Raw genomic sequence first — 22,099 nt, 5'->3', positions numbered from 1 at the left:
ATTTGTTGCTTGTTATCTGGTACTGTGTTTTATTGGATTTAGTATACTGGATTTGGTCAGTAACAATATGGTGGTGATGGTAGTGGTGTGGTGGTAATATTCCCCCTTGTATACAGTCATGGCCAAAAGTTTTGAGAATGATACAAATATTAATTTTTACAAAGTCTACTGCTTCCTAAAATGGCAATTTGCATTTACTCCAGAATGTTATAGAGTGATCAGCTTAACAGCAATTACTTGCAAAGTCAATATTTGCCTAGAAACTGAACTTTATCCCCGAAAACACATTTCAACATCATTGCAGCCCTGCCTTAAAAGGACCAGCTAACATTGTTTCAGTGATTGCTCCATTAACACAGGTGTGGGTGTTGATTAGGACCTGGCTGGAGATTAATCTGTCATGATTAAGTAAGAATGACACCACTGGACACTTTAAAAGGAGGCTGGCGCTTGGCACCATTGTTTCTCTTCTGTTATCCATGGTTATCTCTAAAAAAAAAACATGCAGTCATAATTGCACTGCACAAAAATGGCCTAACAGGGAAGAGTATCACAGTTAGAAAGATTGCACCTCAGTCAACAATCTATCGCATCATTAAGAACTTCAAGGAGAGAGGTTCCATTGTTGCCAAAAAGGCTCCAGGGCGCCCAAGAAAGACCAGCAAGTGCCAGGACCGTCTCTTAAAAGTGTTTCAGCTGCGGGATCGGGCTACCAGCAGTGCAGAGCTTGCTCAGGAATGGCAGCAGGCAGGTGTGAGTGCATCTGCACGCACTGTGAGGCGGAGACTCTTGTTGCAAGGCCTGGTCTCAAGGAGGGCAGCAAAGCCACTTCTCTCCAGAAAAAAACATCAGGGACAGACTGATATTCTGCAAAAGGTACAAGGAGTGGACTGCTGAGGACTGGGGGAAAGTCATTTTCTCTGATGAATCCCCTTTCCGATTGTTTGGGGCATCTGGAAAACAGCTTATTCGGAGAAGACGAGGTGAGCGCTATGAATAAAGAATGGTACCAGAATGTCCTCCAAGAGCAACTTCTCCCAACCGTCCAAGAGCAGTTTGACGATCAACAATGCTTTTTCCAGCATGATGGAGCACCTTGCCATAAAGCAAAGGTGATAACTAAATGGCTCAGATAACAAAACAGAGATTTTGGGTCCATGGCCTGGAAACTCCCCAGATCTTAATCCCATTGAGAACTTGTGGTCAATCATCAAGAGACGGGTGGACAAACAAAAAACAAAAAATGCAAGCATTGATTGTGCAAGAATGGACTGGTATCAGTCAGGATTTGGTCCACAAGTTGATTGAGAGCAGCCAGGGAGAACTGCAGAGGTGCTGGAGAAGAAGGGTCAACACTGCAAACATTGACTTGCTGCATTAACTCATTCTAACTGTCAGTATAAGCTTTTGTTACTCATAATATGATTGCAATGATATTTCTGTATGTGATAAAAACATCTGACAAACACACATAAAAACCAGAGGGCAGCAGATCATGTGAAAATATAATATTTGTGTCATTCTCAAAACTTTTGACCATGACTGTACTGGTATTATTGTTAATATTGGTCTAAGTATACAGGATTTGGTTAGTAACAATATGGCAGTAATATGTACGGTAATAATATTTCTATATACTGGTATTATTGGTAATATCGGTCTTGAGATTTTATATATATATATATATATATACCAGTAGCATCTCTTGGTCGAGGAAGGGGGGGCCCAAGTTGGCCTCTTGGACCAGGGCCCAAGAGACATTAGCTACACCCCTGATGATCTCTTGTGTATTTGGTAATTGGTTTCTTTTTTATCAGACCCTGGAGTTGTCCTTTAATATCACTCCATCCATTCCCAGAATCCCTCACCTTTCCAGTCCTATCCATCTGTTATTCCATACATAAGAATGATGCCATGATGACATCACTCCCAGAATCCCTCACCTCCCCAGTCCTATCCATCTGTTATTCCATAGATAAGAATGATGTCATGATGACATCACTCCCAGAATCCCTCACCTCTCCAGTCCTATCCATCTGTTATTCCATAAATAAGAATGATGTCATGATGACATCACTCCCAGAATCCCTCACCTCTCCAGTCCTATCCATCTGTTATTCCATAGATAAGAATGATGTCATGATGACATCACTCCCAGAATCCCTCACCTCTCCAGTCCTATCCATCTGTTATTCCATAGATAAGAATGATGTCCTGATGACATCACTCCCAGAATCCCTCACCTCTCCAGTCCTATCCATCTGTTATTCCATAGATAAGAATGATGTCATGATGACATCACTCCCAGAATCCCTCACCTCTCCAGTCCTATCCATCTGTTATTCCATAGATAAGAATGATGTCATGATGACATCACTCCCAGAATCCCTCACCTCCCCAGTCCTATCCATCTGTTATTCCATAGATAAGAATGATGTCATGATGACATCACTCCCAGAATCCCTCACCTCTCCAGTAAGCAGGAAGAGTATGTGTAGGGTGAGGGTTATTATCCTCTCGGCCATCTTGTCTCTGTCTCTCTCCATGGTTGATGGGTCGGTCTCTTATATAGAAGATATCAGCAGAGGATCCTGGAGTGTTGGGAGATAAATAGAGAGAAGATGAGACAATGTAATATATCAAGTATCGCTCAAAATCAGAGAGAGAGAAAAAAAAAACACTTCATACCTAAGACTTAATACAGTTCAGTCCTGAAGGGGTTAATCCTCCTGCTGTCCCCCAGCTCCTTCCCTGCAGTGACTCCACACATCCCTCCACCTGCACAGCTGTTGCTGTGTGCTTCCAGGACCTGCCATGATGTCACAGTCATGTGATAAGTCACATTTTCAGGGGCTGCTGCTCAGTGTATGCAAGTATACGTAGCATACGTAGATATATCCTGTCACAGGCCGAATGGTAATAACTCTCTCCGGCCTCCTGAGGTAAATACGGCCACAGAGGTTACAGAGAGGGACGGCACGCAGGTGTTTGGTGATGATGGAACATGTAAAAAATGAACAACTAAAGTGTTAGGAGAAAGAGAAGTTTCAGTATAGCAATGTTGGATTACTCTGCAAATCACTTCACCCAATAATGGAGGAGGAGGGGATTTCTGTTTTTGGGCTATAACAAGTCTAGCCGCTAATAGAATATGGTGACCCACTGATCTATGAGAGGGAGGGATATCAGACAAATGTAGATGGAGAATTGCAAAGGCCGGAGTGTTCTGTGAGCTGGGAGTTTTAAAGTGAGTAAGTAATGTAAGGATTTCTTCCCCAAAAACAGTGAGGTTTGGACCAAACCACCACATATGTGACCAGGTAGCTTTTTGACCGCAACCTTGTCAACATGAAATTAGAGTCGTTTCGAGTCATATGTGCTAGTCTACTCATCTGAAATTTTCTCATTTACCAATTGATTGGTTAATCCATGTAGTTTTTTTTAAATCCAATTATAAACTTGGCGCCATTGTTCTTGCTCAAAGCTTTCTGCCAATTCCTCCTCCCACTTACATATAAAAGTCAGTTTAGTAACGGGATATGTATTTGTATACAAGTTGGAAGCTGTCGTTAAACCTTTAGTGTGACCTTTCCATCTTAAAAAATACTTGTGAAAATCTGTAAGCTTAGGATGAGGAGGGGGCCAAGGAATCTAGAAAACGTCTAGCTTGGAGGTATTAGAAGAAACGAGAATGTTGGAGAGACAAAATGGACGATAACTCAGAGAACTGCTTAACGGACTCCGAATCATCCGAGTTCTTGCAGAGGTTGGCATATTGAGGATATCCATGTGGGGAAATCCACAAAGATGAGAAGAGATTTAAAGCGTAACTGTCATGTTTTTTTTTTTATTGCAGAAATCAGTAGTATAAGCGATTTTAAGAAACTCTATAATAGGTTTACTTAGCCAAAAAAGCCTCTTTCTGTACTCAAGAAGCAATCTCCCAGCCTCCCCCCCTGACTTCTCATCTGTGCATTATCAGGCAAACACGTCTTCATTACAGAGAAGCCAGTGAAGACAGGGAACTCCAGGTAGAGGTTAAAAAAATGAAACTTCTGCAGAAGCATATAGCATTACTTACCTTTCTATGTTGGTGTTGTTTGTTCTGTTTTGTGTTTCTGTCCTTCCTGGTTGATGAGTTCCCAGAATGCAATGCTTTCCCTCAGCTGATTATCACAGACCCCCCCCCCCCCCCCCGGTCAGAGACGGTAAGTCACTCAGGGGATTGGGTTATGCAGCCAAGCCTCCTGTGACATCACGCCCTGCATCTTCAGCAAACACACATGCAGGAGACAATGTGGATTCGCACAGAGGCCATTTTTCTTCACTTCCTGGATTTCTATCAGCTACCAGTGTGGCAGAACCGCATAGATACGGTAATACATTGTATAGACACATCTATATAACTTTTAATGTACTTTTAATAGAAAACAAGTTTTTCTAATCCGGAATTCCCCTTTAAGAGAAGCCAGGAGGGCAGATAGATCTCTCTGACTGGGGACACAGAAAGCCTGTCTGTGTGAGAGATTGGTTGCTTAATTGTTTTGTAAGCTGGCAGTGAGTAGCTCTCCAGTTGGTAGTCAGGATACCTGAATGTATAGTAAGTGCCGGACAGGCAAGGATTTTCTTTTGTTGCTGTTTTGTTTTATTTTCTGCTTGCAACCTTTTAAATAAACCTGAGTACGTGTCAGACTGCACCTATTTATGCTGTTGGCCTGATTTGGATGAACCAGATACATGTCCTTTAACACCAGCAAAGGCGATCCCAGTGACTTATATCACAATATATAATGTATGATAATCACGTGGGGCTATTTTTTTTGTTATAAAGGCACTAGTGCTTGGGGGATGGGGAGGGGCTTTTAACTTGTGCTTTTTCCTGCCCCTCGGGTACAACCCATCCTCCTATTGTGCTGTGGTGAAGGCTCGAAGAAACCGGCATACCAGTATGACTAATCCTATTATTTTGTGGGGAGTTAAGTGTTTACGCCGTTCGCCCTATGGCAAAACTGACGTTATCTATGTTCCTCAAGTCAGTACGACTTATATAACTTTTATTTGATTTGATGACTTTTAAAAAATGAAAACGTTTAAAATGTTTTAAATGCCTAAAAGTTCTTTAAATTGCTAAATTCTGATCCCTAGAACACTTTTATCATTTGGTCTATGGGGCTGTGGGAGGTGCCATTTTTTTAACATGAACTGTACTTTCTATCCGTACCTTACTTTACTTACTACTTTTTATCACAATTTTTCTGGATTCGGTGTGACAAAAAATTTGCACTACACAGTTTACCGTGCAAGATCAGAAATGTGATAATTTAACAGTTTAGGCAATTCTAACATGTTTATTTTGTAACTTATTTTTGTTTATAAAATTGGAAAAGTGGGGTGATTAAAACTTTATTAATTTATTAAATTTATTAATAGGAAAACTTTTTTTTTTTTAACTGCACTTTAACTTTTAGGCCCCCTGGGAGACTTTTATTATCACTACACTGATCTCTCATAGAAATCAGTGCCGTATCGATAAGATCAGTGGTGGAATACATCGGGCTGCTGGAGCTCACTGCAATCCATCCCCGAGCCAGGATCAGTGTCATTACAATGGTGAGGCCTAGTTGGGTAGGATGAAGGGATCGCCCCTCCACAAACACATTCCAGGTGGCGATCCTCCCCCAATAGACACCAGGGATGGCTATAACAGATGTATCTAAATGGTTATATAGCCGGGCAGAGCTTACAGCAGCTGGGAGTCGTGCGCTGCAGAAGGCCTGAACTGCAAGCCCTCTCTGCTTCACCCTAAAAGCATACTCATCCTGCACCATTAAGGGGTTAAGATTGTTCCCTTAAGTTTAAATTTACTGTTTCAATAAAATGAATGGAATAAAGGTCCAGCAGGTAGTATGACACCATCTCCTGCACACAACACTTCTCACTTCTATCCTCTTTCCCCTCCAGCTGCTCCTCTCTATTACTTCCATCCTCTATGTATCTTATAGTGTCCTAAATGTGTTATTTTTGGCCCATTAGAGCCTGTATATGTCTATGGAGGACACTGGGGGAGGGGCATGGGCACGGCCATCTTATGAACAGAATCACCACAGAGCAGGGCGGCACAGCCTGGAGGAGGGGAGCCTGATTATAGCTCTATGGGGTACACAGGGAACTGCTGTCATTAAGTGCAGTGAGTACAGGTACTAACACTATACACAGAACTATTTTATCATAAAATGTGGATTTTCCATGACAATCATTTAGAATTCTTTATATTCATTTAGCTTATTATGAACAAGATAATGACTTCTCCCTGTTGTGAGTTCTTTGATGTTTATAAAGACTTGTTTTCCAATTAAAACATTTCCCACAATCTGAACATGAAAAAGGCTTCTCTCCTGTGTGACTTCTCTGATGTGCATCAAAGAGGAATTTATCAGAAACACACCTTCCACATTCTGAACATGAAAATGGCTTCTCCCCTGTGTGGGTTCTTCGATGTTTAACAAGAACTGATTTCTGAGTAAAACATTTCCCACATTCCGAACATGAAAATGGCTTCTCCCCTGTGTGCGTTCTCTGATGCGTAACAAGAACGGATTTCTGAGTAAAACATTTCCCACATTCCGGACATGAAAATGGTTTCTCCCCTGTGTGAGTTCTCCAATGTGAAACAAGATCTGATTTATGAGTAAAACAGCTTCCACACTCTGAACATGAAAATGGTTTCTCCCCTGTGTGCGTTCTGTGATGCATAACAAGATCTGATTTATAAGCAAAACATTTTGCACATTCTGAACATGAAAACGGTTTCTCCCCTGTGTGAGCTCTTTGATGGTAAACAAGATTTCTTTTATGAGTAAAACGTTTCCCACATTCTGAACATGAAAATGACTTCTCCCCTGTGTGAATTCTTTGATGGCGAAGAAGATTTGATTGGTCAGTAAAACATTTCCCACAATCTGAACATGAAAATGGCTTCTCCCCTGTGTGACTTCTTTGATGGATAACAAGCTTTTGTTTCTTAGCAAAACATTTCCCACATTCTGAACATGAAAATGGCTTCTCCCCTGTGTGAATTCTTTGATGGTTAACAAGTTGTTGTTTCTTAGCAAAACATTTCCCACATTCTGAACATAAAAATGCCTTCCTTCCTGTAAGATTTTTTTTGGGGGTAAAGCATGAAGGTGTGTCTGGGATAGTGGACGGCTCCTCATATGTATCTTGTGTGATATGATCCTCTGAGGAGATCTGATGTCCCCCTGAGCTCCTGGTAGAATCATCTGCAAAGGAGAAAACACCATTTCTCTTATTTCCCAGTAATAGAAGCTTAAACATATTGCAGACATGGAAAGTTACTCTTTTTTATGTAACATAATAAGAATGATCAGATCTGTTCCTATCCACAGGAAGTGTCAGCGAGAAGAATCTAGAAGCTGGAGGCCGGTGAGATGACGTCCTTATTAGGAAAAGTAATGGAAACTCTTCTCAAATAAATACCAGGACTATTGACCCCCTACATACCTATAACCTGTTGGACCCCAACCAGCATGGCGTTACTGGGGACAGATCACGGCTTTTCTCTCATTTTCTGCATAAGTCACGTGGTGCAGTGACTTCACAGACCCGGCCGGCCTCTGGCTACATACGTCCTTGGTAAGTGTTCACACCCTTCCAAAGCCAGGTATCCATACATAGCACTGTGAAACATCTGTCTGTGGATGAATACCTGGCTTTGGTATTTTCCTGGTCATATCATCGGACTCATAATTGAGTTGGATATTGAATGAAGGGGCCATGGAGCCAGAAATTTGCCTAAAAAGATGTTCAAGCTGACACAATAAACAGAACTCTCGCATGATACACAGACTGCTGTGTGTTAGTGTGAGTCTTCTCCCGGCCTGCTGCATAATCTTTACAACAGACTCTGAGGGAACCTCTGAAGTCCCTAACAGTCATAAATTCAATCATTGGAAAATTCTAGACTCTAGTAACAAGCACTCTTGTTTGGTCTCTTTTTTGAACAAAGAAAAGACCAAATATCTGCACAATGGGAACATGGACCACAGGTCGGTCATATGTATAACGTTGATTGAACCGTATACTTTTTTTTTTTTTTTTTAACGAAAGCCAGTATATTATATAACTTCTTACGATAAAAACCTCTGTTAATTTCTTTACAAATTTCACAACAGGTACTCTGTAAGATGAGGACAGTCACTATAGATGCAGCAGCAGGAGACTGATAGTGATATATTGTCCGCTGGGACTGTGCTGTATATTAGAAATTAGACTGAATGATTATATAGCTGGAAAACTGACAGGACACGGAGCTTATAATATTCCACACAGAATAGTTACAGCCGGTGACTGAGGAGAATGTGTGACTGTTCTCTGCATTTAGTGGTCACTACTCACCTGGGCGGTTACCTGTAGTGATGTTCTCCTTATACTGCTCATCACTGACATATTCTGTCTCTTCTTCTTTTATCTTGTCTGTAGCATTAATATAATTCAGATCCTTCCCTGTAGTGATGTCCTCCTTACACTGCTCATCACTGCTGTCATCTGTCTCTTCTTCTTTTATCTTGTCTGTAGCATTAATATAATTCAGATCTTTCCATGTAGTAACTTCCTCTTTATACTGCTCATCACTGCTGTCATTAATATTGTTCCCATCTTCAACCTGATTTATAAGATGTGAGAGAAATATTGTAAAAGTCATCAGACAGGAGGAGAAGTCAGGTGGGATGTACAGATCATAGGGAACATCTCCATCTACCTGATCCTGATCCTGTGGGAGAAGAGGACGGGGACATCTCTCTGGTGCTGTTCTCTTACTGGATCTGACTGGAGGGAACACATACAGAGACTGAATTCATTCTTTCCATCCAGATAATACAGAGAGGAGGTGTGTATATAGTCCTGTCTATTACCTGCTGATGGGAGGGGCTGCTGATCCTCCAGCATCACATCCTTGTACTGATCCTTGTGTCCTTCTACATACTCCCACTCCTCCATGGAGAAATAGACCGCCACGTCCTGACACCTTATAGGAACCTGACACACACAATGATCACACAGTCATCCCCCCCACCCCTCCAGTGGTGTTACTGTATAATGTCCCAGCATTCCCAGCAGCCACAGTCTCACCTCTCCACTCAGCAGCTCCACCATCTTGTTGGTGACTTCTAGGATCTTCTCTTCCTCCATTTCCTCATGTATCAGGGGCCCCGGGATTGGGCTCAGGGTTCTTCCCCATCCTTCACACCCAGGGGCCCCACAGCGCCCACTAGAGGACTTCTTCACTACTGTGTAATCCTGTGTATGGAGAGACACATTACTATCACTTCATCCATTCCCAGAATCCCTCACCTCTCCAGTCCTATCCATCTGTTATTCCATAGATAAGAATGATGTCATGATGACATCACTCCCAGAATCCCTCACCTCCCCAGTCCTATCCATCTGTTATTCCATAGATAAGAATGATGTCATGATGACATCATTCCCAGAATCCCTCACCTCTCCAGTCCTATCCATCTGTTATTCCATAGATAAGAATGATGTCATGATGACATCACTCCCAGAATCCCTCACCTCCCCAGTAAGCAGGAAGAGTATGTGTAGGGTGAGGGTTATTATCCTCTCGGCCATCTTGTCTCTGTCTCTCTCCATGGTTGATGGGTCGGTCTCTTATATAGAAGATATCAGCAGAGGATCCTGGAGTGTTGGGAGATGACTAGAAAGAAGAGGATACAATGTAATATATCTGGTATCGCTCGAAACCTGAGTAAAAAAACACTTCATACCTAAGACTTAATACAGTTCAGTCCTGAAGGGGTTAATCCTCCCGCTGTCCTCCAGCTCCTTCCCTCCACCTGCAGAGCTGTACAGGAGCCGTGTGCTTCCCCTGTGCTTACAGGACCTGCCGTGATGTCATAGTCATGTGATCAGTCACATGATCAGGGGCTGCTGCTCAGTATATGCAAGTATGGTTGAGACTAGAATGTAGTTGCCAGGGGTAGGTCCTACCTCTGGAGACCGGAATCTAGCCCATTCACTATGAGCAGGCTAGAATGTAGTTGCTAGAAGTAGGTCCTACCTCTGGAGTCCGGAATGTAGCCCATTCAGTAGGAGAAGGCTAGAATGTAGTTGCCAGAGGTAGGTCCTACCCCAGGAGTTGCTAAAAGGTAATTTTTACCCCTGAAGTACAGAATTTAGACTGTTCTCTACTGAGCAGGCTAGAATGTAATTGCCAGAGGTAGGTCCTACCCCTGGAGCCCGTAGTTGCCAGAAGTAGGTCCTACCCCTGGAGCCCGTAGTTGCCAGAAGTAGGTCCTACCCCTGGAGCCTGTAGTTGCCAGAGGTAGGTCCTGGCTAAAAAGTAATTCCTACCTCCGGAGTCTAACCTATTCAGTGTGAGAAGGCTAGAATGTAATTGCCAGAGGTAGGTCCTACCCCTGGAGCCCGTAGTTGCCAGAAGTAGGTCCTACCCCTGGAGTCCGGAATCTAGCTCATTTACTGTGAGCAGGCTAGAATGTAGTTGCCAGAGGTAGGTCCTACCCCTGGAGCCCGTAGTTGCCAGAAGTAGGTCCTACCCCTGGAGTCCAGAATCTAGCTCATTCACTGTGAGCAGGCTAGAATGTAGTTGCCAGAGGTAGGTCCTACCATTGGAGTCTGTAGTTGCCAGAAGTAGCTCCTACCCCTGGAGTCCGGAATCTAGCCCATTCACTATGAGCAGGCTAGAATGTAGTTGCTAGAAGTAGGTCCTACCTCTGGAGTCCGGAATCTAGCCCATTCAGTAGGAGAAGGCTAGAATGTAGTTTTTGAGGTAGGTCCTACCCCAGGAGTTGCTAAAAAGTAATTTTTACCCCTGAAGTACAGAATTTAGACTGTTCTCTACTGAGCAGGCTAGAATGTAATTGCCAGAGGTAGGTCCTACCCCTGGAGCCCGTAGTTGCTAGAAGTAGGTCCTACCCCTGGAGTCCGGAATCTAGCTCATTCACTGTGAGCAGGCTAGAATGTAGTTGCCAGAGGTAGGTCCTACCCCTGGAGCCCGTAGTTGCCAGAAGTAGGTCCTACCCCTGGAGTCCGGAATCTAGCTCATTCACTGTGAGCAGGCTAGAATGTAGTTGCCAGAGGTAGGTCCTACCCCTGAAGCCCGTAGTTGCCAGAAATAGGTCCTACCCCTGAAGCCTGTAGTTGCCAGAAGTAGGTCCTACCCCTGGAGTCCGGAATGTAGCCCATTCACTATGAGCAGGCTAGAATGTAGTTGCCAGAGGTAGGTCCTACCCCTGAAGCCCGTAGTTGCCAGAAGTAGGTCCTACCCCTGGAGTCCGGAATCTAGCTCATTCACTATGAGCAGGCTAGAATGTAGTTGCCAGAGGTAGGTCTTACCATTGGAGTCTGTAGTTGCCAGAAGTAGGTCCTACCCCTGGAGTCCGGAATCTAGCTCATTCACTATGAGCAGGCTAGAATGTAGTTGCCAGAGGTAGGTCTTACCATTGGAGTCTGTAGTTGCCAGAAGTAGGTCCTACCCCTGGAGTCCGGAATCTAGCTCATTCACTGTGAGCAGGCTAGAATGTAGTTGCCAGAGGTAGGTCTTACCATTGGAGTCTGTAGTTGCCAGAAGTAGGTCCTACCCCTGGAGTCCGGAATCTAGCTCATTCACTGTGAGCAGGCTAGAATGTAGTTGCCAGAGGTAGGTCCTACCCCTGGAGCCCGTAGTTGCCAGAAGTAGGTCCTACCCCTGGAGTCCGGAATCTAGCTCATTCACTGTGAGCAGGCTAGAATGTAGTTGCCAGAGGTAGGTCCTACCCCTGAAGCCTGTAGTTGCCAGAAATAGGTCCTACCCTTGAAGCCTGTAGTTGCCTACCCCTGGAGTCCGGAATCTATCTCATTCACTATGAGCAGGCTAGAATGTAGTTGCCAGAGGTAGGTCCTACCCCTGAAGCCCGTAGTTGCCAGAAATAGGTCCTACCCCTGAAGCCTGTAGTTGCCCGTAGTTGCCAGAGGTAGGTCCTGGCTAAAAAGTAATTCCTACCTCCGGAGTCTAACCTATTCAGTGTGAGCAGGCTAGAATGTAGTTGCCAGAGGTAGGTCCTACCCCTGGAGTCCCTGGTTGTCAGAGATTGGGGGTGGGGGGCTTTGGTAACCTACATGGCAACTCATCACTCACTAAAAAGCTGAGCCTGACAAGCTCAGAGAGAGAGAGAGACAGCCACAGTCCTTACACCACACAGAGGGAACTGATCCATCTACAAGGAGAATGGGAGGTGGATGGAACTCACTGATCCATCTGCCACATTATACAGGCAGGAGAGATGTCAGCACATGGGTATTGTAAGGGTTAGTGCCAGAGATATGTAATTTCCTTAACAAACATCCAACCTTCCAGTATATATCAGCTGCTGTATGTCCTACAGGAAGTGATGTATTCTCTTTAGTCTGACACAGTGCTCTTTGCTGCCACCTCTGTCCGTGTCAGGAACTGTCCAGAGCAGTAGAAAATCCACATAGAAAACCTCTCCTGCTCTCCAGACTGGAAATAATAAAGTAATCTAAAAGAGGTTGCAGGACCATTCTATGGCCTCCCTTCCCTGCTTGCGCTCGCTTTGCGGGGTTCGCGGTCACTGACCGACAGTGTGTAGTGTAGGGACTCAGGGGACCTTCACGTGGTACACGGGGCAATATGGTTTAATCAAATTATATACCATCATCCTGGCGTTGGTTTTTAAATGTAGCCGAGAAGCATTAGGGCCCATTCACACAGAGCAAGAACGGTGGAATGCCGCCAGCCTTAGTGTCTTAATGACACTCTATGGGAGGTGCACACTGCATCTCTCGGCGCTGAAGAATGAACATGTTCATTCTTCAGCGCGGGGAGAGGAGCCGCGTGCGCCTCCCATACAAGGTCATTATGACACGGAGGCTGGCGGCATTCCGCCGTTCTTGCTCTGTGTGAACAGCCCCTTAGTGTCAGCCATAGGTGTGAGGTGCAGCAGCTCCTTTCTCTCCATGCCGTATAATCTAAAAGAGGTTGTTTCTGATAGGCAGGCTTTAAAGGGAATCTGTCAGCACCGGGCCAGACCCAAGATGCTGACAGTGTAGTATAGGTGTGCATGGTCACTTTCTACAAAGCCTCCCTGCAGTAATTTGTTTAAACTCCTTACAAACTCACTCTAACCAAGTGTCAAAGAGTACTGGCTTGGCATTTGGGCCACACCTCGGCCCGCCTCACCCCATTTTCATGCATTTTACCCATTAGCCTGCCTCCTGCTCCCCGTCGTAGTCACGTTGTTGCACGTCTGCACAGACAATTCCCTCTGAGGGTGTGCTCCTGATAACACCATTCCTGCATGCACCATAGGGCGGAAGAGGAGGGTGCAGAGGGCATTGGCTTCAGGCCCTCAGCATGTGTGCACCGCACTTCTGCCCAACAACGCATGCACGATTAGCAACATAATGATATCGGGGAACAGGAGGCAGGCGAATAGGTATATATGCATTAAAAAGGGGAGGAAGAAGTAGTGGTGAGGCGGGCCGAGATGCGGCACAAATGCCAAGCCACCACTCCTCTTTGACGCTTGATTAGACTGTTTGTAAAGTGGAAAAATCCCACTGCACAGAGGCTTTGTAGACAGGTTCAATGCACACAAGGGGATACACACTGTTAGCACCTCGGGTCCAGTCACTGACGGATTCACTTTGGGGCTATGTTCACACTGCGTATTTTTCTGTCCGTAGTGCAAACCGCGAATATACGCACGTAGTTTTGAGGTTGATGCGTTCGCTTGGAAGTATACGATATACGCCTGCACAATGCACACTACGTATGAGCTTACGGCGGGATCGTATACGGCGCCATGAAAAATGAACAAGACCATTGTTTGAGGACGGAAATGTTGTAACTCACGGCCGTGGATTTCAGTGCAGTCCCGTACGGAGTACTTATTTCAGCCAAATTGAACTTGATTTTTCGATCCAAAAGGTTCTGTGTGTTTTATTGGGCTGGGCGAAGATTTCCAAGTAAATGACCTGCCTCAGATCACTACGAAACAAGCTAGGGAAGCATAACTGTACTACGGGCGTATGTTCGCAGTTTGTATCATCCGGCCGCATGTCGATTTTTCCCACGCCCGTAGTTTCGGCCGCACATGTACGGCGGCGTACGAACTACAGCCGGATTCATACGCAGTGTGAACATAGCCTAAAGCTTAAAAATGTAGAAAAATAAAAAAACTAACCCACATGGGGAAATGTTGTAACTTTTACATTCTGAACCCTGCCAATGAGCAGCACGCATCCCCCAACTCACTCGGAATATATATGTATGTGTGTGTATAGGGTACCCAGCAACCTTGGTGCAGTGGGTACTGGGGTAATAATGGGGGAAGGTGGGGTTAGTGTTAGCCATTTTATACCAAGATGACAAGTTGAAAAAAAATAATGTTTTATTCAAAAAATAACCCCCCTCCCCCCCACACACACACTCCTCGTTGACCACACTGATCATTGACATTGTCCACCGAATCAGTCACAAGCCTGTTTACCAATATCTGAAAAACAAGAGGGGAGACACAAAAAAGGGCAGGAGCAGAACACCCATCATTTTGACAGGTGTTTTGCACCTTACAATATACAGCATCTTGCCAGATGCTGCTTACACTCCGGTACACAAGGGGTTAAGTGAGGATGCATCGCATCTCCACTTAACCCTTTTGGTGCCATACTGAACAATGTGGCCCACGATGGGGTTGTGAGGATGCACTGTATCCACACCAACTCCCTAGTGGCCAGACCAATCTCACTCTTTACCCATCCCCGCAAGGAAGGGGGGGGTTAAACGCCCCCTTCCTTTCTGGGATGGCTGCAGTGCGGGTAAAGCTTCCATACTCACCTTCAACATCTTCCTTCTCCAGAGCCCAGCACACTGAGCTTTTAGTGTGCTGGGCTCTGTCTCTTCAAATCTAGCATCAGCCACTCAGCGGCTGAGGCGGGGCATTGCTGCAGGCGATGACTGGCTGAGCAAAGACTTGTGCAGTGTCAGCTCAGCCAATCAGCAGCTGATCACCTCTCCCCCACCCCAATAAACACAATGAAACAACACCCCCAGCTCTCCCCCACCCCAATAAAAACATGAAACCATTTTTTTTTTAAATAAACTTTTATTACAAACAATTTAAAGATTAATATTGCACAGTGATCTGTCAGCAAGTTCTGGTTGTATAAACTAATAGTGTGTACAAGGCTTTTTATGCAATCAATATTATACCTTTATTTTAAAAATTAAGGTTATATTCACAGTTTTTTTTTGTATCCGATGCAGGGATATGTCGCAAAGATGTCTGAGACAGCCCATAGAGGTCTATGGAAATGCCGGAATTCTGGACACTTTCCTGATGCACATCAGGAAAGTGTCCGGAATTCTGGTGACAGGCCAGGCTGGGTGCAAGTGACAGGCCGGGGTGGGCGCCTGCATGGAGCTGCGGGCGCCTGCATGGAGCTGCAGGCACCAGCCCCCCCTCCCAGGCAGGCACAGTGCCAGTGCAGCGGACACTAGACTGGGAGCACTAGGATGGGAGCAGACCACAGGCATTTTTGGATTCTTGGCAGCATTCCTCTATCTAGCTACCCCCCCCAACCTCAGCACAATGATGATCGCTAAGTCCCCCGGGACCGCAGCAGTGATGTTTGCAGCCCCACCCATCTCATTCTCGCCAGCAGTGATAATTGCTAAGAAACAACTCCCCCCCCCCCCCCCCACACACCTATCATGTGTCACAAATCCGGAAAATCTGTCCAGATTTCCAGACCCATAGGGGTACATTAGTCATGGACACATTTCAGGATTTTTTCTGAAGGGCGTCTGTTCCGGAAAATAGGTCAGGATTTTTCACATTCTGTCCTAATTTCATCCGAAATTCTGGCACAGATGCCCCCGTAGAACTATACGGGAGCACCAGAACTCTGGATGCTTTCCTGATGCACACCAGGAAAGCATCCAGAACTCCTGATTTGGTGCCCCAGTGTTCCTTTTACAGACCTCACTGTGCAACGATGAGTTCCCCTTACCCACCCTCACCCCTGCCACCTGGACCCTACCCTGCAATAAGGAGCGCACCCCGTACCCTGATTGAGTAGCACCCCTTGTATCTCCCGGCTGTGTCAACGCAGAGCACAGCGCACTACTCGCTCTCCCCTTGTGTCCCTGCCGATCCACAGCAATCCTCCACCCTGGACCCTTCGGAACCTCAAAAGTGCTCCCCTACTTCCCCTTCCCCTCAGGAGTAATACCACCAGGACCTCAGGAGTGATCCTCCACATCCCAACTGTCCCCAACTACCCCACCTCAGATCTCGGCAGTGAAGACATCAGCAGTGATGGACAGCCTGATCGAACTGGAGGTGGCCTGACCAGGAACCATGAGAGCAGAAAAATTCCCCTTCAGCTGGGGGCGACAGAGGGGGGGGGGGGGACTGGTGCAGCTGGGGGCGACAGAGGGTGGGGGACTGGGGCAGCTGGGGGGAACAGAGGAGACTGGGGCAGCTGGGGGTGACAGAGGGGGACTGGGGTGGCTGGGGGTGAATGGGGGGGACATCTGGGGGGAACAGAGTGAAGTGGGGCAGCTGGGGGAGGGGCTGGGGGTGCCAGATGGGACTGGGGTAGCTGGACACACCTCCTCCCGGCCGCACATGGGGCTCCTCGGTCTCTGGAGGCCGCGGGGACTGCAGGGTAAGGTGATCGCATTGCTGCAGGCTCTGGGGCTGTACAGCAGGATTGGGGGTTTACACTGCACCCCCTGATCCTGCTGTAAAGCTCCAGGACTCGTAGCAATGCGATCACCTTACCCTGCAGCCCCCGCGGCCTCCTCCAGAGACCGGGGAGCAGGGCTGTATTTACCTGTTCCGCTTGCTCTTCCCCCGGCTGCCAGTGTGCTGTGACATCTGGGGGCGCTCCGCTGCCGGCTGTACAGGGAGGCGGTAGTCCCCATGTGGCCGGCACTCTCTGGGACATGTCCTTCTCCCCTGCAGTACGGAGTGCACCCTCTGCTCCCAGGCACCGCCCACCTCTGAACCCGCGCACTGCACGGGTTCAGATGGTCACTTGCGGTAGAGTGACTGTGATGGGCGTCTCGCTCCTGGTGTTTGGCCGGTAGAGAATGCCGGCCACAAGAACCACGTTCAGCGACCCCATGTTCTGCCTTGTGCAGCTCTTTCTCTCCTCGTGCACCTCACCGCCCGCATTGATTTTTACGATGAATTTACGATTTTCACAAAAAATTCAAATCAATTCTAAAATTCTGGGCAAATTAATTGAATTTGATTAATCGCCCAGCCCTATGGTCTAGTGGTGTGCCAACATACATTCCACACACATCACATGTCCCCTTGTGTACTGTAGTGCTTCATATCACCACACCATGTTGGGAGATGTAGTTCTACTGTGCCACTGCCTCCTCCTCCTCTTATGCTGTCATCCTCTAATCTGCTGCAGAACTAAAACTCCCAAAATGATCAGCCTATAAGCATGATGGGGGTTGTAGTTCTGGATGGCCACAGGCTTCAAAACTACAACTCCCATCATGAGCTGTTAGCAGGACATGGTGGGGGTTGTAGTTTTAGGGGGTAATCTCACCTCTCCTGTCAATTTCCGGTCCTGTCAGGCTGTCACTGCTGATATTTTCACCGCTGAGGTCCGTCAGACCTGGGATGGAGGATCAGCCCCTTTGTCTGTGGGACGGTTGGACTGCTGAGGTTCGGGTGGGGGTCCGGGGTATGGTGAGGTAGGGGGATCTTCGCCTTCAGTTGGGGGGGGGGGGTCGGAGAACTTCTGAGGTTCAGGGGAAGGAGGAGTGTGGGGGTGGACGGAGGGGAAAGCAAGCAGGGCGCTATACAAGGGGCACCACTCCATCGGGCTCCCGGTCAGAGGGGCACTCATCACTCTGCACTGTGAGGTTCCCCCATCTCACCCGCTGGGGCCTTCCTTTAAAGCTGCAGTTGGACACCATGGCAACAATCCAGGAATGGGGGGCCCGATCATTAATCATTACAGCTGTCCAGGAGCCCAGGGCCGTCTTCATCAGTGAGGGGGGAGCTGTGCCACTCAGGGGGCATGATCTTAACTGCGAACCCGGGTGGGGGGGGTGGGGGATGATGGGGGGGAGGGTACAGGCTGGTTAGGGGCTGTGACGGCCAGCACCGCAGAGGTCCGGGGGGGGGCATAGTCAATCATTACAGCGATTCAGGAGCAGAAGCCCAGAGCCCGTCTTCATCAGTAAGTTCAGGGGGGGGTGTAGTTGTGCCACTCAGAGAGCCGGATCATTACTGCGGTCCTGGGTGGGGGTGGTTGATGGTGTCCGGTCTTTGTGAACATCACTGGGGGGGGGGGGGGGGGTCCAGGTGGCGGGGGGAAGGGGAGTTGGGGGCTGTGGTGGCCAGCACTGAAGGTCCAGGGGACAAAGGGGTACGGTCAGTGCCACAGGGTGGGGGTATCACTGCTGGCGGCTGGGGTGCACTGGGCTTTCAACCAAAGCAATGGATCCACACACCCCTGACCCTGCAGATCATTGCATACCAGTGCACCCACACCCCCCCTGCAGACCATCTCATAACAATGCACCCACACACACTGACCCTGCAGAGCATCACATAACAGTGCACCCACAAACCTCTCCCTGCAGAGCATCACATAACAGTGCACCCACAAACCTCTCCCTGCAGAGCATCACATAACAGTGCACCCACAAACCTCTCCCTGCAGAGCATCACATAACAGTGCACCCACAAACCTCTCCCTGCAGAGCATCACATAACAGTGCACCCACAAACCTGTCCCTGCAGAGCATCACATAACAGTGCACCCACACACCTGTCCATGCAGAGCATCACATAACAGTGCACCCACACACCTCTCCCTGCAGAGCATCACATAACAGTGCACACACACACACACACACTGACCCTGCAGAGCATCACATAACAGTGCACCCACAAACCTGTCTCTGCAGAGTATCACATAACAGTGCACCCACAAACCTGTCCCTGCAGAGCATCACATAACAGTGCACCCACAAACCTGTCGCTGCAGAGCATCACATAACAGTGCACCCGCACACACTAACCCTGCAGAGCATCACATAACACATAACAGTGCACCCACAAACCTGTCCCTGCAGAGCATCACATAACAGTGCACCCACAAACCTGTCCCTGCAGAGCATCACATAACAGTGCACCCACAAACCTGTCCCTGCAGAGCATCACATAACAGTGCACCCACACACGCACTGACCCTGCAGAGCATCACATAACCGTGCACCCACAGACCTCTCCCTGCAGAGCATCACATAACAGTGCACCCACAAACCTGTCTCTGCAGAGCATCACATAACAGTGCACCCACAAACCTGTCCCTGCAGAGCATCACATAACAGTGCACCCACACACACTGACCCTGCAGAGCATCACATAACCGTGCACCCACAAACCTCTCCCTGCAGAGCATCACATAACAGTGCACCCACAAACCTCTCCCTGCAGAACATTGCACCCACACACACTGACCCTGCAGAGCATCACATAACAGTGCACCCACACACCCCTCAAAACAGTGGTTTACCTCCTGCTGATCATATACACTGCACTCACTATGCTGCTGCCTCATGAAAAGCGGGAAACCAGCCGCCTCATAGAAAACCGAGCAGAGGAAGATAGCTCCTCCCACACATGAGGCTGGTCACATGGGCATGACGTCATCAAAGGTCCTCAAGACCTACCTCTGGCAACTACATTCTAGCCTCCACCATGCAAGTATATGTAGCAGTCTGTAGTGAGAGGATATCAGGGAAGTTGGAGGTTATGATGAATAAATGGAGATATATCCTGTCACAGGCCGAGTGGTAATATCTCTCTCCCGCCTCCTGAGGTAAATACGGCCACAGAGGTTACAGAGAGGGACGGCACGCAGGTGTTTGGTGATGATGGAACATTTAAAAAATGAACAACTAAAATGTTAGGAGAAAGAGAAGTTTAATTATAGCAATGTTGGTTTCCCTGTCGTCCTATTGGCCTCACAATAGCTGGGGGGTGTTTTCACCCCTGTGGGCCACTAGGACGAGTGGAATTTTAATGATAAACAAAATTGCAGCTCCTCCCACCCCTGTATATAAGGCCCCTCTACCTTAGACTCCTCAGTTCTTATTTAGGTAAGAGTGGTTTGTCCAGTCCTGGGGGCTGGCATCAGCTCCGCTGTTAGGGGCGTTCTGTCCTCTGCGGTCCGGCATCTTGTGGTGTTCGGGCCGCTGCGTGTGTCTTCTGTCTCCGGGTATGGGCGGCGCCATTTTGGCGGAGCCTAGTAGTCAGAATCGGATGTGACATAATTGTCGCTTTTCCGGATTGAGAACGGGGATTAGGATGTTTATTAGCCTTACTCTTCCCGTTTTTGCAGTCTAGTGCTGCGGTTTACATCCTCTCTGTTGCATGACTGATCTGAGGTCTGTTTTCTATAAATTAGTCTTTCAAGCTGACGAGAAGGTTCCGTCCTGAGGGGGGGGGGGGGGGCGGAATGGGGGTGGAGTTTTGGCTATTTGGCGCCAAAAGAAGGATTTAAACCCCCAGGTACACAGATCTTCACCAGTCCTGCTGAATACTTCACTCTGCTTAGAGCTGAGAACGACCTTACAGTGCTTGCAGCTTTCTTATTGTGTCCCCATCTTGGCTAATGTAAGTTGGCGATTCCTTTGGTTGTTAACTTTTATACTTGTTACCCATTTTAATGTACTCTGATTATCAGATGTCTTCTAAGGAGGGCTCTGACATCAGGGTTTCTGATGGACGCAAGGTGGTTACTAAAAGAAAACATTTTTCATGTGCTGAATGTGAAAAGAGCCTGCCAGATGGCTGGGAATATTTAAAGTGCCAATAATGTCGTATGACAGCTTCTAAAGATGAACCTACCATTCATTACGTGATTCCTGTTACTATAATGCAGATATACTTACCCTGTTCTATCCTCATAGGTCGTATGGGTGAAGCAGTCCCTGACAGGAATTCAGGATTCGGTTTCTGAACTCAAGGAATCTATCCAGAAATCCTCTAAAAGATCCAGAAGGGAGGAGCAACCTATGTGTGTGTCACCGTCTGGAAGTGAATACAAGATTGTAGACGAAGTGGGCTCATCTACGGATGATGAGGAGGAGGATATTGAGACCATTAGAACTTATTTTCCTGTAGAAAAGGTTCAAAAATTCATTGAGGTGGTCAGACAACAAAATGAACCTGAGTTTGATGATGATGACAGACCATTCACGTCTAGAAGGGCTATTGACGTGGATGAAACATCTATGTTTATGTTAAAAAATGAGTAGTGTTAGCCTGAGAAAGCTCCGATCCTCAGTCGTAGATTTAAATCCATGTTTCCTTTGGTGGAAGATAAAGCCAGAGATTGGCTAACACCTCCCAAGGTCGATGTTGCTGTAGCAAAATTATCTAAACGTACTATGGTACCTGCAGAGGATGGATCCAGTTTAACCCCTTAAAGACAGAGCCAATTTCGATTTTTGCGTTTTCGTTTTTTCCTCCTTGTGCTTAAAAGGCCATAGCACTTGCATTTTTCCACCTATAAACCCACATGAGCCCTTATTTTTTGCGTCACTAATTGTACTTTGCAATGACAGGCTGAATTTTTTCATAAAGTACACTGAGAAACCAGAAAAAAATTCAAAGTGTGGTGAAATTGAAAAAAAACAAAACACATTTTGTTTATTTGGGGGAAATGTGTTTTTACGCCATTCGCCCTGGGGTAAAACTGACTTGTTATATATGTTCCTCAAGTCGTTACGATTAAAACTATATGTAACATGTATAACTTTTATTGTATCGGATGGCCTGTAAAAATTTCAAACCATTGTCAACAAATATATGTCACTTAAATTCGCTCCATTCCCAGGCTTATAGCGCTTTTATCCTTTGGTCTATGGGGCTGTTTCAGGTGTCATTTTTTGCGCCATGATGTGTTCTTTCTATCAGTACCTTGATTGCGCATATACAACTTTTTGATCGCTTTTTATTACAGTTTGTCTGGATTTGATGCGACCAAA

At 46.8% G+C, this 22,099-nt stretch overlaps 2 protein-coding genes and 1 pseudogene across 2 annotated transcripts in view; 2 read left to right on the top strand and 1 right to left on the bottom strand.

The window, feature by feature from the left end:
- Window positions 1-22,099, top strand: part of LOC138786597 (zinc finger protein 208-like) — a 646,972-nt pseudogene that overhangs the window by 33,835 nt on the left and 591,038 nt on the right.
- Window positions 1-22,099, top strand: part of LOC138786727 (zinc finger protein 271-like) — a 256,641-nt gene that overhangs the window by 44,232 nt on the left and 190,310 nt on the right. The gene's annotated exons all lie outside the window — the stretch shown is intronic.
- LOC138787588 (uncharacterized) overlaps window positions 1-22,099 on the bottom strand; it is a gene marked incomplete at its 5' end in the record, with an annotated part of 98,129 nt that overhangs the window by 17,138 nt on the left and 58,892 nt on the right. Inside the window, 3 exon segments of the mRNA XM_069964934.1 lie at window positions 6,294-7,329; window positions 7,668-7,945; window positions 8,545-8,683. Of these exon segments, the coding sequence (XP_069821035.1) occupies window positions 6,294-7,329; window positions 7,668-7,945; window positions 8,545-8,683 (1,453 nt within the window).

Source organism: Dendropsophus ebraccatus, chromosome 3 (genome assembly GCF_027789765.1).
Source record: "Dendropsophus ebraccatus isolate aDenEbr1 chromosome 3, aDenEbr1.pat, whole genome shotgun sequence".
In the NCBI taxonomy this organism is placed as follows: domain Eukaryota; kingdom Metazoa; phylum Chordata; class Amphibia; order Anura; family Hylidae; genus Dendropsophus; species Dendropsophus ebraccatus.
The sequence above is the reverse complement of the archived record's forward strand: the minus strand, read 5'-3'. Positions and strand labels throughout refer to the sequence as shown.